A 23,441-nucleotide genomic window follows, 5' to 3' on the forward strand; every position below is an offset into this window, starting at 1 on the left:
GACAGCGGCGGAGACCCTCCTCGCCATTTTTTAACTCAAAGCCGCTGCCGCGGCTCCTCTCTCAAACTGCACCAGGCGGGGATCGAGAGAGGAGCTGCGGCGTCGGCTTTGAACTAAAAAATGAACTTTGTCAGCCGGAGCCAGCAAATAGGACATCAGGAAAGCTCAGTACCTTTTACTTTCGCCCACAACTCCGTTTGTTTTCTATTCCCCAGCTTTCAAGGCCCCTCTCTCATACTTAAGATATATTTACAGAGCTGGTGGGGAGGCGCGAGGCTGCGACGGCCTTCCTCCCCCGGCTCTCCCACGGTGCGGCTGAGCGCTGTTGGCCAGCGATCCTCTACCAAGACTGCGCCGCTGCAGTGAGGGGAGCCGCCATGGCACCTTCAAAATTTAAACTTCGGCAAAAACAAATGCGTAAGGAACTTCCCTTAGCAAGGTCTTTGGCACGGCGGGCAAATAGAGGGAAGCACGGGGACATTTGGCAGTACCACATCCTGCCAGAACTGTCCTGTGGCCAGTAATTATTGTGATCTCGGCAAGCGAAAGGTAGCAAAAAGTCCAAACCCCAGGAACTAGGATGGTGAAGACTTCATCGAGGAAAGTATCTGTTTCTGCTTCTGTAAGTTTGTACATGCTCTTGGTATTTTTTTGTAATAAAAACTGTAGATCTGTGATAAGAATTGGAGGCTTCTTCCCCGGCTGGATCTGGCCGCGTGTCTAAAAGAAAAAAGATGATCAATAAAAACTATCTTTAGTTCACATCTGCTTTCACGATTCTGGGTGAACATTCACAGCTCTTCCGCATGCTAATCCAGCAGAAGCATTTGCTTCTTGCCTTTGACCGTAGTATGCAGGGTACATTCAGCAGACAAAATTAAGTGAACCGGTTCAATTTAACTGCTTAGCTTTTTTATATTCAGGCTCACTAACTAGACTAATAGGCATCGCTCCTAATACAGACTGCCAATTTTGTGTGTGTTAACTGGGGGGGAGAGAATGCTGAACAGGGAAATGGAGGGGGGAGAGAAATGCTGCTGCATAGGGGGCAGGGAGAGAGACAGATAGAAAGAAAGACAAATAGTGGGAGGGAGAGAGACAGAAAGAAAGAAAGACAGACATATTTTCTAGCACCTGTTAATGTTATGGGCTTAAAGACTAGTATTTTATAAAAGGCTTGCTGAATATGGAGCCTTTTATAGAATACATATAAGGATGTTCAGGAGCAGGTGTGTTTCTGCCACAGAGCAAGAATAGCCATTTTACAAAAAGCATGTGCAAAAACGTACAGCTTCATTCAAGATATACATGAGTCTGTGTCACATTTACAACTTAAATGTGTGAATCTTGAAAAACTGCGAATACAGTTTTTCATGGGGGAGACTGGAGAGGGCAGTGGGAGAGGCAGGAGAGAGCAGCCGGAGCACCGGCGAGTGCAGGAAATCACTCGCTGTATGCTCCAACCGCCTCTTCCTGCACTAAGTCGGGCCTTAACCAATCAGGAGCTGCATATGTTCTGTTCCAGCAGGAACTTATCTAACCTTTTCTTGAATCCTTAAAGGGTGCTTTCCCCTATAGCAACCTCTGGAAGAGCATTCCAGATTTCTACCACTTCAAGGGAGGGACAGGCCTTCAAGGGGGGGGGACAGGCCTTCAAGGGGGAACAGGCCTTCAAAGGTTTCAGACAGATAGGCCTTCAAGGGGGGACAGGCCTTCAAGGGGGGGACAGGCCTTCAGGGGGACAGGCAGGCAGGCCTTCAAGGGGGGGGACAGGCCTTCAAGGGGGACAGACAGACAGGCCTTCAAGGGGGGGACAGGCCTTCAAGTGGGGAGGACAAGCCTTCAAGGGGGACAGGCAGGCAGGCCTTCAAGGGGGGGGCAGGCCTTTAAGGGGGGGGACAGGCCTTCAAGGGGGACAGGCAGGCTGGCCTTCAAGGGGACAGGCCTTCAAGGGGGATAGACAGGCAGGCCTTCAAGGGAGGGACAGGCCTTCAAGGGGGACAGGCAGGCAGGCCTTCAAGGGGGGGGGACAGGCCTTCAGGGGGGAGTGCAGGCCTTCAAGGGGGGGACAGGCCTTCAGGGGTGGGATGCAGACCTTTAAGGGGGGTACAGGCCTTCAGGGGAAGGGGGGCCCTGGTGTAGAAGTACACGGAGGGGTTCAAAGAGGCGCGCATATGCTGGACTTTGGGTGGGAAGAAATAATGGGTCTGAAAATAGAGGAGAGGGAGAGAGATGAAGGACCATGGGTTTTAGGGAGGGAAGGAACAGAAAGGGAGAGAAGTTGAACACAAGGGATGGTATGGAGGGGGATAGAGATACTGGATAGGAGGGTAGTTGGGAAAAGAAAGGGAGAGATGGTGGACCCTGGGGTGGTGGGGAAGGAGGGAGAGATGCTGGATGAAAGGGTAGTTAAGAAGATGCTGGATGAAAGGGTAGTTAAGAAAAGATGGATCTGTGGAGAGAGACTGCCAGACCTCCTAGGGAGGGAAGGGAAACGGAAGGGGAGGACATAGATGGCAGATGGATGGTTAGCATGCAGAAAGAAGAAAGAAGGAAACCCTGGCAAGCAAGTTATCAGAAGGCAACCAGAGCCTTGGACCAACAAGATTTGAAAAATAACAAGACAACAAAAGGTAGAAAAACTAATTTTATTTTCTGTTTTGTGATTACAATATGTCAGATTTGAAATGTGTATCCTGCCAGATCTGGTGTTAGACCCCAAACATGAGCTAGGCTTTAACAGAGAGAGGAAAAGTCCTTTTTGTTTCTTTATTTTATTTACACCACAGCGCCAGTGTGGTTAGGAGAAGCCAAAGGGGGGTGAAAAAGCTATATAATAAACCCACCAGGATGTTTGAAAAATAAACAAACACCCAATTGGGCAGGAAAATCGAATCGAAAAACCAATTCAATAGGCTGAATCGAATCAAATTTTTTTTTTTTTTCCTGAATTGGGCAGCACTAGTTTGCACTACTGTCTTAGACTTTAGGACCTGGGATTGGGGAGAGACGGCATCCTCAGTACTTTATAATGCAAGTGAAATGAGGATTTGGTCAGACTTTTGAAGGATCTGCAGAAGAAAAATATTGTATAGGCCGGGGACATGAGATAGCAGGAAACGGGAACTTTTCTTCCTTCTATTTTTGTGGAATGGCAAGGCTGAAGATGTCAGAGAGTTCAGTTAAAATATGTGCTTTATAAGAAAATATAATAATGTGTTTTATAAAGTTTATAAGCATTGCTGGCCTACCTGGTGAGGTGTTCCTAGTGGTGGTGGTGGTGGCAGTTTGTCAATGTGTTGAGAGGAAGAGGTGGTCTGGGAAATTCTGCTGAGCAAACTCCGGGCCCATTTCCACCTCCAGTTAGTCCACTCCACTCAACTGGTTCACACACCGAATGGGTCTTTGGGTGTTGTGCCTAGGTAGTTGTTTTGGGATCTCTTCCAATGGTTTGTCAGTATCTCCTTGTGGTCCAAGGAGGGAAACTTTGTTAACCTTAGCACTGACCTTCAGAATATGTTTGTAACAGCACTTCTTGTGTGGCATTAGGCTATGTAGTGATCGAAAGAAAAAACCAGACCTTTGCACATTTTTGCACTATATGGTGAGTGTATGAGGAGACTCACATTTCCTGCACAGCTAAGTCCTTGTGAAGTTACCTTGTTCTTTCTGTATTTGACATCTAGCAAAGTCTCTGTTTGGAAGGAAAGATCTAAGCTTAAAAATGAAGTGGCCAGAAGTTATAGTAAAAGCAGATAGAGTTGCTGATTTTAAGAAAGGTTTGGACAAATTCCTGGAGGAAAAGTCCATAGTCTGTTATTAAGACATGGGGGGAGTGTCTGCTTGCCCTGGATCGGTAGCATGGAATGTTGCTACTCTTTGGATTTTGACCAGGTACTAATGACCTGGATTAGCTACCATGAGAATGGGCTTCTGGGCATGATGGACCATTGGTCTGACCCAGTTAGGCTATTCTTATGTTATGTTCTTATCTGTAGGGTCCTTTGTTTTCACTTCTTATTTTAATGTATTTTTTTTCTGGGAACTTATCAGTGTTTTTTATAATGGGAACAAAAATGGAAGAGAAATAATGTGTGTGGAATGGGGAGGGGGGAGGTAACTAATTTCTTCAGCTAAATAATTCAATCCACCTCAACCAGACATAGGAGAACTCACGCACCATTCACACACCCTCCAACCAAAAACGTCAAAAGAAAAAAACAGTTCGACAGCCTCCTAGCCATTCAAGCTGCAACACTCGACCCCCAACTCTACAACCTATTGACCTCAACCACAGACTACAAAACCTTCAAAAAAGAAATAAAAACCCTTCTATTCAAAAAACACATAAAACCGAACTAACACAATCAGAACTGTCCCTAGCATCACCTGCAACTACTCCATATGTACTTCTGATATCATGACAATTCAACCATAATTTATGTTATGTTATGCTTGGAATAATGGTTACATATGAGGTTCAATAAAAGAAAATTTTCACTGCCTGTTTCTATTCTAACCATTTATTCCGTTTCACGGTTATTACAAAAAAAATTTTTTTACATGGGGGGTGTCAAAAAATGACGGGCCCCGGTTGCCACATACCTTAGGTACACCACTGGTACTATGTCCTTTTTCATGTATGGCGACCAGTGTTGGACGCAGTATTCCAGGTCTTTATCTGCTGTCATTTACTATGTTACCTGGCAGAAACCCAAAAAGTAGCAACATTCCAGAGCTGAGATTGTGATGTCATAATGCCTCATTCCACCAATGCTTAAGAGCCAAACTCATCAGTGATGTCACAATGGCTTGATTAGATGCCAACATTTGGAACCTAGGACAATACCAGGTGGACATTATAGTCTATGACTCAGAAATATCAAAGAAGAGATAATTTAATTTAATCATGTATTTTTAATGGGTATAACTAATGGGCAGATTGGATGGACCATTCAGGTCTTTATCTGCCGTCATTTACTATGTTACTATGTTAATGTGGTAGTGCATTGCTAGAAAATCTAACCTTTAATGTTTACCTCCTAAAATATATATGCTAAGCCTATTTATATGTATAAACTAGAGAATGACACGGTGACAAAATTCATCACTGTTCCCGTCCCTGCGGATAACCGCGGGGAAACCATCTTCATGTCATTCTTTAAGGAGAGAGGGAAGAATCAGAGTATAATTGGGCACAACCAATGACTCGCAAGCTTTGCTTTGAAGAATGTTGGTGTAGAAGGACTGAGGTTGAAATAGACACTAGAAAATGACATGGGATTATTTCCCGCGGTTATCCGCGGGGACGGAAACGGTGATGAATTTTGTCACCGTGTCATTCTCTAGTATAAACAACTTTTTAGGTGTATAATTGTCACTGAAGCCTTCTAAAACGATCTTCATTGTCAGTTAAAACCACCAAAGCGGAGATATATTTGAGATTTCTTAAGCTGTTCTCCTGCAAAACCATGAACGTCCACGAAAGAGCATGGTCACTGAATAACTCACGTGGCTAGGAGTGAAATTCATGACCATCATGGCATGCTTAAAACCAACCCATTAGAAGGCATTGTTCCCAAGAGAATCTGATTTGATTCCTGCAGTGTGCTTAGACAGAATGGGCCCATCCTATCAGGTGAATATTTAAAGTTTGAAAAATATTGAATTAAAGGGGTATGAGAGCAACAGAACTGCAGCTCTCAATTTTCCAACTAACTGGATTCATTATTTAGTTTAAATGGTCCTTTTTCTTAGATATTTCTGGGACCAGAAACCCAGAGCCCTGCTCGGTAGTGTGAATAGGTTCCATCTACTGGAGTTTCCATCAAAGCACACTCCAGCTCATCTTAACCATCCCAGCCATCGAAGCCCTCCCCAGCCCGTCCTCAACTGAATGTCCATATACGTGACACAGGCTGTGCAAGCCTGCCCAGTAACTTAGAATTCATTTGGAACAGACAAATAGGTATGTTTAGAGAAATGGGAGCACATTATGGAGTTTCTTTTCTATTCATAAATTAATTTTAAACTTTAGCTGAATAAAGCTGAAAAATTTCACTCTCATAAAATTAGAAAGAATGAATGTTTTTCTAACAACATATTTTCTGGATTCAGGGCTGAGGAGGTGAGTGGAGGAACTGGCAGGACTCTATACTAGAGTTTGATTGGTTTGGTGCCAAGAAGTGAATTGTTAATGATTTTCTTTCATTGTTGTCCCAACAGAGAGGGCCAAACAAGACCCCAGTGGCTGCCATTTGCCTAACGAGTTTGATCACCATGGCTTTCGTCTTTGTTGGACAAGTGAATGTCTTAGCGCCAATAGTTACCATAAACTTCCTGTTGACGTACATTGCTGTAGACTACTCCTATTTTTCTGTATGCATGAGCTACAACCTTCAACAAAAGCAAAAAGGCTCGAAGCGTGGGGAATCGAGGTCTGCTAGCTGCGCTCAACCATTGATGTTCCAGAAATCCGTTAGCTATGGCTCCAGTGGCATTTTGCCCCGTGGATCAGATGGTACGTTGCTAGAATTCACAAAGGACATGGACCAGCTCTTTAGACCAGCCAAAAAAGAAGGAAGCGAAAAGACAACGAGAAGGGGAGGTGGGAAGGTTTTAACACACAAACTCAAACCAAGCAAAACGAGGAAGCCCGCAAAGCAAACTTTGCAAGACAGCTTTCTCTTGGATCTTGACCACAGCGTTACAGCTGCCCCAGAAAATAGCATGCCTAGGACCGAGCCTGATGGTGGACAGGCACCAACATCTTCCGAGCAGGCTTATCAGAAGGAAGGCTATGCGAGCTTATCAGAAGCCACCAGCAGCGAGCCAGAATATGAGCGTCAGCTAACAGAAAATGGAGCCCTGATATCAATTGAAATGCAAGAGTTCCCAAGCCAGAGAAACAAAGGTAAACCGTAGCAAAGTGATGGTTCTGAAGACAAGCGGCAATCTGTATTTTCCTTGGAGGGGAAATTCCTCATAAATTCTGCCTCCCTCGGCTGCTTTCAGCTGAGCCAGGTCAGATTTGAGTTTAATTGTACTGTCATTCTATGATTGAGAGAGATGATTTCTGCTTCATTGGTTTACAGCAGAGTTCATCCTAACCGTTCCCGATGGGAATCCTGCTCTGTGGAACGCAGGCTTCCTTTGTTGCATTTTCATGAAGATGCCTTTCAAGAATTTCGCTTCCTTTTCTTGGTGCTTTTCTGTATTGCATAGTATGTTTTGGATTAGGTGATCGATTTATGTCTCTGCTTTAAGATTTATGAATTGCAAGTCTAAGAAACTCAAGCTGCTGTACCTTATAAATTTCTCAAGCCGTGCTCAGACTTGGCCTTTTCATGTCTCTTCTATTTCCTGGCCTTTCTAGAAGTGTCCCCGAGGATAAATGGTCTGAAGGATGGCACAGGGTGTTTAAAATGAATCTAATCTAACCTAACATAGTCTAGTTTACTGAAGGTCAGATTTTGATCGCCTATTTTACTGAAATTTGACTAGTTTTGTACTAGTTTTAATACATCAGATTATTGTGATGAGTCAATGTATTATCTTGTCTTGATTATGTGTGTTTACATGATTATGTATGTTTTCTTTGTAACAAATTCACAAAAACACCCCTCAAAAACCAGGGCTACGTCTCAGAATCTATGCAAAAAGGAGAAAAAGACCTCAGTGTCTAACAGGGGCTCCAAAAAAGCTTCCCAAATAGACAAGCCAGTCTCAGACAGAATTTTAAACTGGCAGACACATCCTTGGTCAAAAAACTCCTTTAAACTCTATTAATATTCAGAGTCACACATTTCTTTTAATGACTTTTGTTTAAATTTTCAAATAATTTTTCATAAATAGTGTCATAAAGGTCACTTATCTGAATAGATAACTGTTTGGACGTAGTCGTGGGGTTAGAAAGCAGGAACAAAAAATGCTCCGTGGGAAGTCAGCTGAAGGCTAATTAAAGCATATCCAATGCAATACTTCCACAATCATCCAACAGGGCTCCCTGTTTCGCTATAATGCTTCGTCAGGGATTTTGCTGTAAAAAAAGAACAGATTAAGTCCACAATGTTTTCACAAAACAGAAAAAGAAAAAGAATGCTACTTAACCCACAGCGTCCATTCACCCGCTTCCACTCCTGTCACAAAATGGCCCCTCAGCGTTCTAAGCTAATATGCAAATCCACTCGTCATCACGCACACGTGGTGACATCATATTCCTTTCAATTCCACTCATGCACTGGAAATACAGTCAAAAAAACAAAAAATACACAAAAATATTTGCAAAAACATCAACAGAACCAAGGTTTCCAATCCACAATACTGTTCAAACCTATCGGAGCACAGGTTTGTAACCAAAAAATCCAACGCTGTTCTCTTTTAAGTAGTGATTGCTTGAAGTCACCCCCTCTAGCAGAAGGAGACACATGTTCAAGAACCCAGCACCGTAGATCTTCAAAGGAATGTTTAAACTCTACACAATGTTGCACCATCGGAGCTTCTGCCCGTTCTCGCAGCAGACAGGAACGGTGCTCTATAAGATGTATCTTCAACAGTCTAGATGTCTGTCCTACATACAACTTCTGACAAGGACATCTGATGACATATACAATTCCTCTGCTATTGCAATCTGTAGTATGATGTAAAATATACTGTTTTTGATCCACTGGGTTCACAAAAGATGAACACGTCTCCATTATACTACATACAGAGCAATGTCCACATTTGTCATGTAATCCCCCCACCTGCCTCTCCCCGCGCTCATTCTCCTCTATTGCCACTCTGCTAGTAGGGCAAAGCTCATCTTGAATACATTTATTTCGTGAGAAGGCAAACATCATTGAACATTCCCGAAAACAGGGATGTACTGCCAAACAGTTCCAGTACTTCTTCAAGCTGTGTCCATATGCACTCGCCTGCTGAGAAAAGGGTAACACACAAGTGATTCTAGAGTCAATTTCCTGAGACTTAGAGTACTCCAACAAACGTGCTCTAGGATTATATAAAGCTCTAGTATATGCATTTTTTACACATTTCTCTGGGTACCCTCTATCATATAATTTCTGTTTCAGCATAGTCGATTGACGTCTAAATTCGTCTTTAGTAGAACAAATTCTTCGATACCTCATTCTCAATTCCTGAGGTATCGAAGAATTTGTTCTACTAAAGACGAATTTAGACGTCAATCGACTATGCTGAAACAGAAATTATATGATAGAGGGTACCCAGAGAAATGTGTAAAAAATGCATATACTAGAGCTTTATATAATCCTAGAGCACGTTTGTTGGAGTACTCTAAGTCTCAGGAAATTGACTCTAGAATCACTTGTGTGTTACCCTTTTCTCAGCAGGCGAGTGCATATGGACACAGCTTGAAGAAGTACTGGAACTGTTTGGCAGTACATCCCTGTTTTCGGGAATGTTCAATGATGTTTGCCTTCTCACGAAATAAATGTATTCAAGATGAGCTTTGCCCTACTAGCAGAATGGCAATAGAGGAGAATGAGCGCGGGGAGAGGCAGGTGGGGGGATTACATGACAAATGTGGACATTGCTCTGTATGTAGTATAATGGAGACGTGTTCATCTTTTGTGAACCCAGTGGATCAAAAACAGTATATTTTACATCATACTACAGATTGCAATAGCAGAGGAATTGTATATGTCATCAGATGTCCTTGTCAGAAGTTGTATGTAGGACAGACATCTAGACTGTTGAAGATACATCTTATAGAGCACCGTTCCTGTCTGCTGCGAGAACGGGCAGAAGCTCCGATGGTGCAACATTGTGTAGAGTTTAAACATTCCTTTGAAGATCTACGGTGCTGGGTTCTTGAACATGTGTCTCCTTCTGCTAGAGGGGGTGACTTCAAGCAATCACTACTTAAAAGAGAACAGCGTTGGATTTTTTGGTTACAAACCTGTGCTCCGATAGGTTTGAACAGTATTGTGGATTGGAAACCTTGGTTCTGTTGATGTTTTTGCAAATATTTTTGTGTATTTTTTGTTTTTTTGACTGTATTTCCAGTGCATGAGTGGAATTGAAAGGAATATGATGTCACCACGTGTGCGTGATGACGAGTGGATTTGCATATTAGCTTAGAACGCTGAGGGGCCATTTTGTGACAGGAGTGGAAGCGGGTGAATGGACGCTGTGGGTTAAGTAGCATTCTTTTTCTTTTTCTGTTTTGTGAAAACATTGTGGACTTAATTTGTTCTTTTTTTACAGCAAAATCCCTGACGAAGCATTATAGCGAAACAGGGAGCCCTGTTGGATGATTGTGGAAGTATTGCATTGGATATGCTTTAATTAGCCTTCAGCTGACTTCCCACGGAGCATTTTTTGTTCCTGCTTTCTAACCCCACGACTACGTCCAAACAGTTATCTATTCAGATAAGTGACCTTTATGACACTATTTATGAAAAATTATTTGAAAATTAAACAAAAGTCATTAAAAGAAATGTGTGACTCTGAATATTAATAGAGTTTAAAGGAGTTTTTTGACCAAGGATGTGTCTGCCAGTTTAAAATTCTGTCTGAGACTGGCTTGTCTATTTGGGAAGCTTTTTTGGAGCCCCTGTTAGACACTGAGGTCTTTTTCTCCTTTTTGCATAGATTCTGAGACGTAGCCCTGGTTTTTGAGGGGTGTTTTTGTGAATTTGTGATTTATTGGACATCCCTTCTTGTTTAGTTGGATTTTTGTTTTCTTTGTAAACCAGTTAGGTCTTAGGCGGTGTAGAAATTAAAAAATAAATAAATAAATACTCATACACTGGAGGATTAGCCTAGTGCAGTGTCTTGCAAACTTGCAGCAGTGTCTTGCAGCACAATAAACGTAGTGGCCGCAGCTTGAGGCATCTGGAAGTGTGCGGAAAAGCCCTCCAGATGACCCCTGAGCATCTGGGGGGGGGAAGTGCTGGAAGGGAAGACACTCAGAGAGGAGAGGCGCTGGTGCCTGCTGACTGTCTATAGGATGTGCTTCTCGCCACGAGAGGCACGTCCTGTAGGCAGTGCACTGGCACCTCTTTTTCTCCTCCCCAGCAACTTGCGGCAGGTCTGGCCAGTAGGAAAAAGGATGTATTGATGCCCCTGTGTAAGACTCTGGCAAGACCTCATTTAGAATATTGTATAGAATTCTGGAGACCGCACCTACACAAAGATATAGAAAGGATGGAGTCGGTCCAGAGGAAGGCTACTAAAATGGTATGTGGTCTTCATCATAGGGCGTATGGGGACAGGCTTAAAAATCTCAATCTGTATACTGTAGAAAAATTTACGGTCTACTAATCAGTTACATAAACAAATACGTGCCTGTTAGTTTCTAGGGAAGACCATAATATCTCATCCAGGTTTAACTTTCTTGCCTATTTACACGACCAGACCAAGGCTAATGAGAAATACTTTTATTATGAAAATAGAAAAATATAATTCACAAGCCAGCAGCAGTATCTAAATATTGTTCACAAAATATCCGATTACATATATGAAACTCAGTACATAATTATCACAACACACTTGCTAGATAACTAAGTAAAACTAATTCTTACACACACTAAACAAATCCTTATAATAACAATTCCTGATTAGCAGCAGTCTATTACAGTTATCACTACAAGTAGCTTTACGAGCCTTATCCTATATCACAATAGTATTCACTTATCTAACCCCAGCTTAAAGATAATAGAATTCTTTATTTTCACCATCCAATTAGGCCTTGGCACAAAATCAGGTGAAATGGAAGACATTGATCCTCAGCTTAGCAGATATAGAAATCCTTCGGTTACAGGAACAAGTGTTCGTCAACCACTGTTAAAGCTGTAATTTAGGTTGACAGCAAAGGTTTCCTTGAGGTGATGGAATTCAGATCTGTTTAAGGTCCGATTCACTCTCTCTCAGGCAGAGAGTCACACGAGGTAACTGTTCAGGTCTTAATTATTATAAAAGAGAGGTGCATGCAGAACACCTGTGATGAGATGTGAGTTCACACACACCTAAACACAGACTAAATTATAATTAGCACCTTTTCACGTGGATCTCGTCAGATGACATCTTCAGACCAATCCAGAAACAGAACTTAGATGAATAGCCTTTCTGTAAAAAGTCTCATACAGGCTAGGAGACACAGGTGCCTTTCAAAAGATAAGTACAACATAGGAGTATAACTCCCCCAAGATTCACACAGTCTAAGCATGAAGGCATAGATGGATGTCCTTGACTAGAATACCATCCTGGTACATACCCAGAATGCATCAGGCAGAAACAGCAAAGATGTGTTCTTCTTTCTCTTCTTGCAAGTTCAGGCTGGAATGATTTCTTGTAGACAATGGATCAGGCTTAAATGATGGTTCAGGCTTGATGATGTCATAGAGGCCTAACCTTCAGGTGCAAATAAGGAAACACCCCTACAATACTTTGGAGGAAAGGCGGGAGCAGGGAGGTATGAAAGAGACGTTTAAATACCTACATGGCGTAAATACGCACGAGTCGAGTCTCTTTCACTTGAAAGGAAGCTCTGGAATGTGAGGGTATTTTATTTATTTATTTAGTTAACAATTTATATACCGCATAAAACTATGTGGTTTACATGTTGCATACATACATATTATTCTGATCGCCCTTTAATCACTACACATATGGCACCAACAATAGGCATGAATGGGTATAGGATGAAGTTTAAGAGGCGATAAGCTCATGAGTATTCTAAGGAAATACTTTTTTACAGAAAGGGTGGTAGATGCGTGGAACAGTCTCCCGGAAGAGGTGGTGGAGACAGAGACTGCGTCTGAATTCAAGAAAGCTTGGGATAGGCACGTGGGATCTCTTAGAGAGAGGAAGAGATAATGGTTAATGTGGATGGGCCATTTGGCCTTTATCTGCCATCATGTTACTATGTTTCTATACTATAGCCACCAATAGATATTCTTTAATTATACTATGACAAGTGCAAGGTTGTCATAGGTAACACATCCTCAGTCTAAGAAAAACTCTGTTAAAGTTCAATATATATTCAGATCATAAACTTCACAATGTTCAAAATCTTTCAAAATAGTTTAAATAAAGTAAAAAAATAAATAAATAACCCGCACTTATCTTAGATATGAACAGGTTTTCAATTATAGAACTGATAGTGCATGTTTTTTGTTCTTAGAAATTCCCCTGATGCAGCTTGACCGTGAAACAGGGCCTGTCGGGGAATACTAAGATTACTCCCAGTGCAATGGTACACTGAAAGAAATCAGCACCGGGAGCTTTTTCACTGCACTGCGGTGATCTTGCCTACACCAGAAGATATACAAGATAAGTGCAGGGTTTTTTTTTTTTACTTTATTTAAACTATTTTGGAAGATTTTGAACATTATGAAGTTTATGATCTGAATTTATATTGAACTTTAACAGAGTTTTTCTTAGACCGAGGATGTGTTACTTATGACAACCTTGCACTTGTCATAGTAGTTTCTGGAGTTTGTGCTCAGGAAACACTGAGGTCTTTTCTCCGTATTTTTCAATACCTGCTCTATCTAAATCTCTGGGAAGGGGTATAATTAAATAATATCTATTGGTGGCTATACTTTATTTTTTTTGATATTCTGCTTGTGTTTTGGTTTCACTATGTTTCTATAACCATAAAGTTCTATGACATCACAATGCAGGTGTAAAGAGCCTTAGCCAATAGGGAGAGGAGGAGATAGTGGATGCTGCAGATGTGCAGACTAGATGGTAGTGCTGCCCGATTCTACTGACACCTAAGTTTAGGCACTGGTTAGAGAATTTCCCTCTTTGTGTGGAAACATTTAGGCTTGGCATAAAGGCCATGCCTATTTAGGCGCACCTTTGGATTTGCGCTAATATTCGTGCGTGTTGACGCTCAGATGCTGTGCTAGAATTTGTGCTCAGCAACTGCCATTAGCACGCAGGGCCTTTCCAAGCTGGAAATGCATCCCAAGAGCTCTAGAGTTTTGGAGACTCTGGGACAAATTTGTCCCCTTTCTCACGGGTTCTATCTCCATTCCCATCCTATCTCCACAAGTTCTATCCCTGCCCCATTCCTGCAAGCTCAGTTCTCATCTGTACAAGCCTCGAACACTTATGATTTTAAAGAGTTCAAGGCTTGTGCAGATAAGGACGGAGCTTAGGCATTGGTGGAATTAGGTCTAGAATGTTGCTACTTATGATTCTAAAGTGTTTGAGGCTTGTGCAGATGAGGACGGAGCTGAGGCATTATGACATCACAATCTGAGCTCTAGAATGTTGCTACTTATAATTTGAAAGTGTTTGAGGCTTGTGCAGATGAGGACGGAGCTGAGGCATTATGACATCACAATCTGAGCTCTAGAATGTTGCTACTTATAATTTGAAAGTGTTTGAGGCTTGTGCAGATGAGGACGGAGCTGAGGCATTATGACATCACAATCTGAGCTCTAGAATGTTGCTACTTATAATTTGAAAGTGTTTGAGGCTTGTGCAGATGAGGGCGGAGCTGAGGCATTATGACATCACAATCTGAGCTCTAGAATGTTGCTACTTATGATTCTAAAGTGTTTGAGGCTTGTGCAGATGAGGACGGAGCTGAGGCATTATGACATCACAATCTGAGCTCTAGAATGTTGCTACTTATAATTTGAAAGTGTTTGAGGCTTGTGCAGATGAGGGCGGAGCTGAGGCATTATGACATCACAATCTGAGCTCTAGAATGTTGCTACTTATAATTTGAAAGTGTTTGAGGCTTGTGTAGATGAGGAGGGAGCTGAGGCATTATGACATCACAATCTGAGCTCTAGAATGTTGCTACTTATGATTCTAAAGTGTTTGAGGCTTGTGCAGATGAGGACGGAGCTGAGGCATTATGACATCACAATCTGAGCTCTAGAATGTTGCTACTTATGATTCTAAAGTGTTTGAGGCTTGTGCAGATGAGGACGGAGCTGAGGCATTATGACATCACAATCTGAGCTCTAGAATGTTGCTACTTATGATTCTAAAGTGTTTGAGGCTTGTGTAGATGAGGACGGAGCTTGTAGGAATGGGGCAGGGACAGAATTTGTGGGGATGATCCTATGGGGATAGGGACAAATTTGTTCCTGTGTCATTCTCTGTTTTGGGGCTCCTGTTACATTACATTACATTAGTAATTTCTATTCCGCCTTTACCTTGCAGCTCAAGGCGGATTACATAAGAATTGTTATGATATTAAGAAGTACATATTGTTAAGGTAATAAGAAGTTCTTAAGGAATAGTTTGAACATTTTCTAATTTGCTAAGAAGTAGATAGTGTAGCAGGAGGAGTTTGGGGTATGTCTGGTTATGTTATATTGGTTTTATGTATTTTTTGAAGAGTAGGGTTTTTGTTTTGAAGGTTTTGTGCCCTGTACAGCCAAGATTTGGGAATCTAAGAGCAGGTTTTACTGTCCCAGTGGGTCACAATCTATCTAATGTACCTGGGGCAACGGGGGGCATTAAGTGACTTGCCCAGGGTCACAAGGAGGAGCGTGGGTTTGAACCCACAACCTCAGGGTGCTGAGGCTGTAGCTTTAACCACTGCGCCACACTGTCCCCTATCCCCTCTCTCTTGTCTTTCTTCCAGAGTATACATATTAAGGTCTCTAAGTCTGTTCTCATACAAGGTATGACAAAGACCACTGATCAATTTTGTAGCAGTTCTCTGGACTGACTCCATACTATTTATATCTTTTTGAAGGTTTGGTCTCCAGAATTGTACACAGTATTCTGTGCTAGAAATGGGCTTAGTGCACAGGAAAGTACCGTGTTAAAACCTTGCTAAGCCCCTTTCTTAGTGCATCTTAGTAAAAAAAAAAAAAAAAAAGGGCCCCTTAGTTTGGAACTGTGTAAGCTATTTGAAAGTTGTCCCATAGCATCTTGGGGACAATTGTTTTTGAGAACAGTGTAAAATGCACAGTCAACAGTACCTGTGGACTTTGCATCTTCCTGCTGAGGTACGAAAAGCCCTTTCATCTGAAAACTGGCCATAGAAAAAAGTTTTGAGGTGCAATTTTGTTTCACAATAATTTGCTTTATTTGGGGTTAGCATACACTAGAATGAAACTGACCAAAACAAACATAACACAACCAAGAACAACAATGTGGCAACAAGCCAGAGCAGAGCAACAGAACACGTACATAAGAAAAGGTAAGCAATCCATCTACAAAGTAGCTCCCATCATAAGGTACCGGGTGTGTCATGGCCAGCCACTCGGCCAGTTGTACATTAGACACAACACAATGAAGCAAATAAGCCCCCCTACAAAGTCCCTAATTCTAAAAGGGAAATAGAAAAAAAAAAAAGAAGGAAAACCCAACACACATTCTCCAAGCATAACACACTCACCCCCCCCCCCCCTTGTTAACCCTAAGAGTACTGGAAACATTCTGTTAATTTTTCTTCTTTTTGTTCATGAAACAAAATAAGAAATATGCAAAACAATTCAGTTTTCATTTTAAACCAAAACACATCCGAGTAATTGTACAGCACGGTACACTCCTACCGAAATACTGAGACTGACATCGAATGGGTTTGTTCACCTCACTTTTGGAGTTACCCAGACAAGCTCTGGCAGTTTAAATTTCTTCACAGTAATGAGGAAAACCAAAGCAACTAACAATCAAACAAAAATACAATAAACAATGTAAAAAAAAAAAAGTAAATATGCATATTTCTTGATTGGTTTACATTTCCCTCCACTCCTTGGCTAAATTTTCAGTGGATTTTTCTTTTTTCTTTTGTGGTATTTAAAGAGCTTGCTTTTCCATTTGGGAGGTAGGAAGGAAGACATTTTGGTAGGGGGCTCCTTTCTGTTCTCTAGCAGGTAGGGGTTCAGTGCTGGAACTGATGAATCTGTTTTATTAACAGGAGCTGGAGAAGTGATGAAGGCATAAAAGTTGTTAAACTAAAAAGTTCTCTGTTAACAAAGAGAGAGGGGATGTTCACTTTGTATTCCTAAAAGTGTTTTTTCTGGTTTTTTTCTTCCTACAGATTTAAATGTGAAACAAAAACCACAGGAGCTGGAGATTCAAAGGATGCCAACTTCATTTTATTCCAAGCTCTGTAACCACTGGGTTTCCTTTCTCGGTGTGGGTAGCGCTCTCTCATATTGTCTTATTGAAACTTCTTTCAGAATGCGAACATACAAATAGCATTTTTTTTTCTTTTTTTGCAAGAATTTTGGCACATAATTATTTTATTTCCACCAGTCCATAGGTGTCAAAAGGTTGAAGAACACTGGTTTAAAATACTGTATGGATTAATTCCACAGTACATGAATAATCTAATTTGTAGGCCATTGGTTAGTCAACATTGCAGTCTACGCCAGAGGTGTCAAAGTCCTTCCTCGAGGGCCGCAATCCAGTCAGTTTTCAGGATTTCCCCAATGAATGCTTTCATTGTATGCTAATAGATCTCATGCATATTCATTGGGGAAATCCTGAAAACCTGACTGGATTGTGGCCCTCGAGGAAGGACTTTGACACCCCTGGTCTACGCAATACATTGATACTGCAGTTCTCCCAATTCAAAGGGAATTATATCTAAAAGATTACACTGCGTGACAAATTTTAACTTTTTTTCTGGGGCAAGAAGAAAATGAGGTTTACTTTATAGAATTTGACCTCCTGTGTATGAAAATAGCCTCCGTTTTCTCCTGTCACATATAGTTTTTGAGCAATAGCATGAGAAGTCATAATGTAACGCATTGCAACGATTTAAGAGTTCCTATAAATATCATTTTCTAGAATCGTTTTGCTGTTGAAGTGCGTTTATAATTGAGATTAGGAGCATTTCTAATTAATGTCCAACAATAGTCAGCCAGCATTGATGAATTCCATCTGCCCTGATATCGTTTCTCCATTGTAGCAATGTCCTGGTGAACCTTTTCCCCGTGCTCATCACTAATAATATTTCAGAGATTGTTATAACAGTTACTCCAAGCATTAGAAAATATAGCGAAAATGGTAATTTTTGTATTATAATGTTCTTTTGCCAAAAAACAGAGAGTTATACCAAAAAATTAAGGTGAGTTTTGAATTCAGCGACCCCCAAATCACTATAGAACACCCACTACAATTCAAGCCCCAAAACCTCTGTTGTACAGTGTTATTTACCACTTTTTTCTCTTATAAGGCTGCTTTTATTTGATCAACATTGCTAACTCAAATATGATCTATAACCATCTTTAATGGCTTTAAAAAAGCGCTTAAAACTGTTTTGTTCCAGAAATTTTCTCTCATTAGTTAATAATGAGATAATGTCTTTCTGTGCCTAAATTGATTCCATTATATGTGTATGCTAGATCAATTAATCTAGCTTCTTCGTATATTATCCACTAAGAACTAATTGCTGGCAATAGCAGAATATAAATGATTTAATTGTAACGGTAACTGAGTACCATATAAAGGTTATGTCTGAGAATTCTGTTTATAAATTGCAGTGATTTTATTTTGCATTTTCCACAGGCGTTCTGCTCCTTTGTGATCATGTTTGTGATTCAGTGGATTTACACCCTTGTAAATATTGGCATAGCAATAATTCTGTATTTCTACATCGGCCGAGTGAATCCAGGTCTAAACCCAGGTAGGTGGAAAGTTTTTATTTATCATAAAGGAATCGTTACTCTTCTCCATCACTGCCTGTTTACAGATCAGGAGAAGCTCTTAGCAGTGGCATAGCAAGGGTGAGCGACGGTTGGGGCAGTGGTGCCCCTCCCTCGCCCCCCTCCCACCATGCCTATACACCCCTTCCCCGTATCTGTCAGCAGGAGGTAATGGGCTCCCCTCCTGCCGGGATGTGGGGTAATGGGCTCCATCCTATGGGGATGTGGGGGGATGTCGGGGAGTGTCAGGAAATTTTGGGAGGAGGGGTGTAGGGCTTGGAGGATGTATGAAGGGTGGGATCAGTGGGTCTGAGGGGGGGTGGGGGGTGAGGATTCTCCCTGACAGTTCAGCTGATCCTGACAGAGGATATCCCCATCAGCTGACTGGGAAGCTGATGGGGATTCCCATGCTGGGATCAGCTGATGACAAGGTAGTTGGATGCCACATGCTAGCTGCTTGGATGTCAGACAATCTGGCCTTTGTGCATTTATAATGTGGACATTTGTATATTTGAAATTGGCTAAAAAAGATAGACGGAATCCTATTCCAGAACAAACAAAACAAAAACAAATTTTTACCCTTTTAACCCTTTGTTTTTCTTTTCCTTTCCCTCACAAATATTGTAACTTATCCCTTCCCTGAATATCCTTTAGTCCCATTTAGTCTATAGTTTTGGTCTTTTCCCCTGTCTGTTTTAGTTTTTATTTTAATTTTGTTAACTGCCTTGATTTGATAACATAGTTAAAGAAAATGCGATATATCAAATAAACTGACCATAACTGTAACACTCGTGCCGTCCCTTCCCACCACCTCTAAATCCCCACCAGCGTGAGCAGCTTCTCTGCCTGCTGCTCGCACTTGCTTTCCCTATGATGTCACTTTCTGTCCCTGCGACCCGGAAGTGATTTCAGAGGGAGCCAGGCATGCGCGTGCAACAGGATAGAGTAGTTTGCTGATGCTGGCAAAGATTTTAAAGAGGTACGGGGCTGCGGGGAAGGGAGCATGTGAGCGTGGCGTGGCGTGGCGTGGTGAGAGAGGTACTAGCATCCCCACCCAGCACCTCTCCGCCACCCCCACACCATGCGGTCCGCCCCTTCCCCTTACTATGCCACTGTTCATGCATATTCATGGTAGATATCCTGAAAACATGACTGGCTGTGCTTCACAGAGCTCTAGTTTACTATCATCCACAAAGCAAACGATTTCTTTGAGCCCTTCACAGAATTAATCAGCATAATTGCCCCAGCACCGATCCCTGGGTGCTTTCCTCTCTTTGTTGTAAACTCCATTGACACTATCATCTCCCCTTCAGTCATTCTAATCCAGACCCCCATCTCCCAGGAAGCAAAACAAGAGCATTTCAGAAAGTTACTATTAATGGAACCGCACAGCACAACCCATCGGCAAGAGACGTGTCTAAAAACGCTGCAATAATTATACTCAATGAGGGTGAACAGCTCCCATGAGAGCGAGGCAAAAATTGGAATTACAGTAAGCATCTAATAACCCTCCATTGCTAAAGTTGAAAAACATGAGCCATTTTCAAGAGTGGAATCAAAGCACTTGGAGAGAGGAATGCTTAGCGAGGGCTCCTCACCTGCTGTGACAGGAAGACTTTTTTTTTTTTTTGCCCTGCACATTCTCTTTATTCAGTTTCCATATTGAGCATGCGTTGCTTATTCCAAGAGCTTTGAAAATCCTCTAAATCCTTTGTGCTTGATCTCAAAGGGGTGCTGGGAAGAACATCAAATATTTTGTTGGGTTGGGGGAGAGGGGGAAGAGAGAAGTTTTTTTTGTTGTTTTTTTTAAATAAATCTTTATTGATTTTCAAGTAGTAACAGTGCATTACATATGAATCTGAACATCTAACAAATCAAGAAAAGCACTTTGAGCTTACAAATAATTGAAAGTAATATTTTCCCCCACCCCTTTAGTTAATCAATAATAAAATGCAATTATTCTTCCAATAACCCATTCTTATTTAAAATAGTATTTCTGTGATATGATTGTTCTACGGTTCTGTTAAATATGCAGATTTCTGACATTGTTTCATGTTGGTCCTATTACTAGGTTCCAATTTGCTGTCTTCAAGTTTACCCCGTCAATTGTATCTCTATGTATGTTTGCTCATTCTACTGTTGTTATGTTGTTAACAAAACTGTAAGTTTTATGTTAAACTTTTCCTGCTGTACACCAGCTTGGGTGAATCTCTTCATAAAGATGGTTAATAAATCCAAATAAATATACCTTTACTTTATTTAGGGATTCTTTTATTAAGGCGCAATAACAGGTTTAGCGCATGCTAAAGATTAGCTCGCACTAAATGCTAAGGCATCCATTCTATTATATATTTAGGCATGCTAATCTTTAGCGCACGCTAAATCAGTTAGCGCGCCTTAATAAAAGGACCCCTTATTTATTTGTTTGAAAACACTTTTATCCCGCATATCCCCCAAAATCTATGAAGGTTACAAAAGTACATGCACAGATCGATACACAAACATAAAACAACACAATTTCTTTATAAAAAAATAAAAAAACCACCCCAAATGCTAAAATTATATAGGACCCTGAAACCGTCGGCACAATGCGCGGCAGCGGCAAAGAAAGCAAATAGAATGTTAGGTATGATAAAGAAAGGAATTGCGAGTAGATCGGAGAAAGTTATAATGCCGCATTATAGGTCAATGGTCAGACCACACTTGGAATACTGTGTCCAACATTGGTCTCCCAACCTAAAGAAGGATATAAAACTGATGAGGAGGGTGCAGAGACGAGCAGCGAAGCTAATAAAAGGTATGGAGAACTTGGAATACGAGGAATGACTTAAGAGACTCCCTTGAGAAAAGGAGACTGCGAGGGGATATGATCGAGACTTTCAAAATACTGAAAGTAATCGACAAAATAGAGCAGGGAAAAAAATTATTTACAATGTCCAATGTGACATGGACAAGAGGACATGGACTGAAGCTAAGGGGGGGACAAGTCCAGGACAAATATCAGGAAGTTCTGCTTCACGCAACGAGTGATGGACACCTGGAATGCTCTCCCGGAGGAGGTTATTGCGGAATCCACCGTTCTAGGATTTAAAAGCAAACTAGATGCACATCTCCTTACGAGAGGCATAGAGGGATATGGGTGACTAAAATTACGCTAGGTGTACATCTGGCTGGGCCTCCGCGTGTGCGGATCGCCAGACTTAATGGACCGAAGGTCTGATTCGGAGATGGCAGTTCTTATGTTCTCCATTTCCAAAAGCTTTCTGGAAAAATAAGCCTTCAATGACCTGCGGAAGGGTAAAATTGCCTAAGAAATAAAGCGTTCATATTTACTTGAACCTGCTTTATGAGAGAGAGTACTTTTGAAAATAGAAAAGCATACATGCTATTGCAGCCCCTGTCTCTCGGAATATCTAATGAGGCAGTTTTCTAAAAATGTCATTTCCGTCCTTAAAGTTCTGGTTCATTTATGGAAATTGAGAATTCTTCTGGTTTTCTGTGGATGGCCTGGCGCTGTCTTCCTGCTTGTGTGGGTTTCTGGCCTAGTTGAAACTTGGTTTCTGTCTGGCTCTGGAACCCCAGGTCTTCACTTGCAACTACCCAGAATGTTTCCTTTTTAAAAAATATATAACTTTCTGTAGCCGGGCCATTGTGGTTGCAGTCCTTGAAACCCAGTCTGTACACACTTTTAGCCACTAGGGGGGTAAATTAATGGGCGCTTTAATAGAACACACTTAGCACAGATTTTATAAAGGCAATTATGTAGGTAATTGCTATTATAGAATTTAGCATAAGTGGCCATTTACACGTGTAACTGTAGGTGCGAGCACATGCGCCAACTCAGTGCTGGCAAGCACTTAGCCAACTTAATGGCAGCCTCAGCTCTCCTTCTGATGTCACTTCCTGGTCATGGGACCAGGATGTGATGTCAGAGGGAGAGCTGAGGCAGGGATGAACAGCAGGATGTTGCTCACTGCCATTGAAGATATGAAGAGGTGTGCGGCGGGGGAGAGTGCGGGAGGCACATGGTGCTGTGGTGACAAACTCTACTGCCCCGGGCACCTCCTCCCTCGCTATGCCGTTGGACTGGAGTAAGTGCACACCTTAAAAATGTGAGTTATGCACGTAAGTGATAGTATTCTCTAACCTGCACATGTTTATCCTGAGCACGCCTCTGGCCTGCCCGTGTGCCTCCCATGTTCACGCCCCCTAGAAGTTGTATACGATTGATTTTGTGCGCAGAACTTGCCAATCATAATTAAAATTGTAATGTGCCATAATGTGCAAAAAACCAAAATAATTTTGGCCGCTGCTGCTCAACACAGTTCAGCGTTCAATGTTCAAGGCTTTAAAAGTACTATCAATTATGGAAAAATCAGCTGGAAACGACCAGAAATCTAACCCAGTACTTATCGGCATAGCATGAAGACTAAAACCATGCTAAATATTCCACGTGCTTGTATGCATTCAACGGACTCCGTTTCGGAGGAAAGACCCCCCTTGGGAATTATAGCACTGCTTACGATGACCCGGGAAGATGCCAATCCAGCGATCTGCAACATGAAAGGGGAGAATGAAAGGTACATTATTGCACATTACAATTTTCATTATGATTGGCACGATGAGAGTAAGTCCAGGGATGTTTCACAAAAGAACCCTTTTTGGGTATACTATATGACAACTTTGCCTATCAGGTTACCTGGCGTAAGTTGTGAAAACTGAGGATTCTCACTTTTGCACCATAATTATTTTTCATTTTGATTTTTTAGATATAGCTGTATTTTTTGAACAGAGTTTTATTCCAGGCATTTCTTTGGCCGCCTGTTCTTCTCACTTCATCAA

General features: G+C 41.6%; 1 protein-coding gene across 6 annotated transcripts in view; it reads left to right on the top strand.

Moving 5' to 3' along the window:
- The window catches only part of SLC12A8 (solute carrier family 12 member 8), a 115,867-nt gene that overhangs the window by 88,685 nt on the left and 3,741 nt on the right, over positions 1–23,441 (top strand). For 5 of the 6 annotated variants that reach the window (XM_033946022.1, XM_033946026.1, XM_033946021.1 and 2 more), the window contains 3 exons: positions 6,226–6,913; positions 16,988–17,085; positions 18,463–18,580. In XM_033946022.1, the coding sequence (XP_033801913.1) occupies positions 6,226–6,913; positions 16,988–17,085; positions 18,463–18,580 (904 nt within the window). The remainder of the gene's footprint in view (positions 1–6,225; positions 6,914–16,987; positions 17,086–18,462; positions 18,581–23,441) is intronic. The other variant, XM_033946027.1, reaches the window with a different exon arrangement.

Source organism: Geotrypetes seraphini, chromosome 5 (assembly GCF_902459505.1).
Source record: "Geotrypetes seraphini chromosome 5, aGeoSer1.1, whole genome shotgun sequence".
NCBI classification, from domain to species: Eukaryota; Metazoa; Chordata; class Amphibia; order Gymnophiona; family Dermophiidae; genus Geotrypetes; species Geotrypetes seraphini.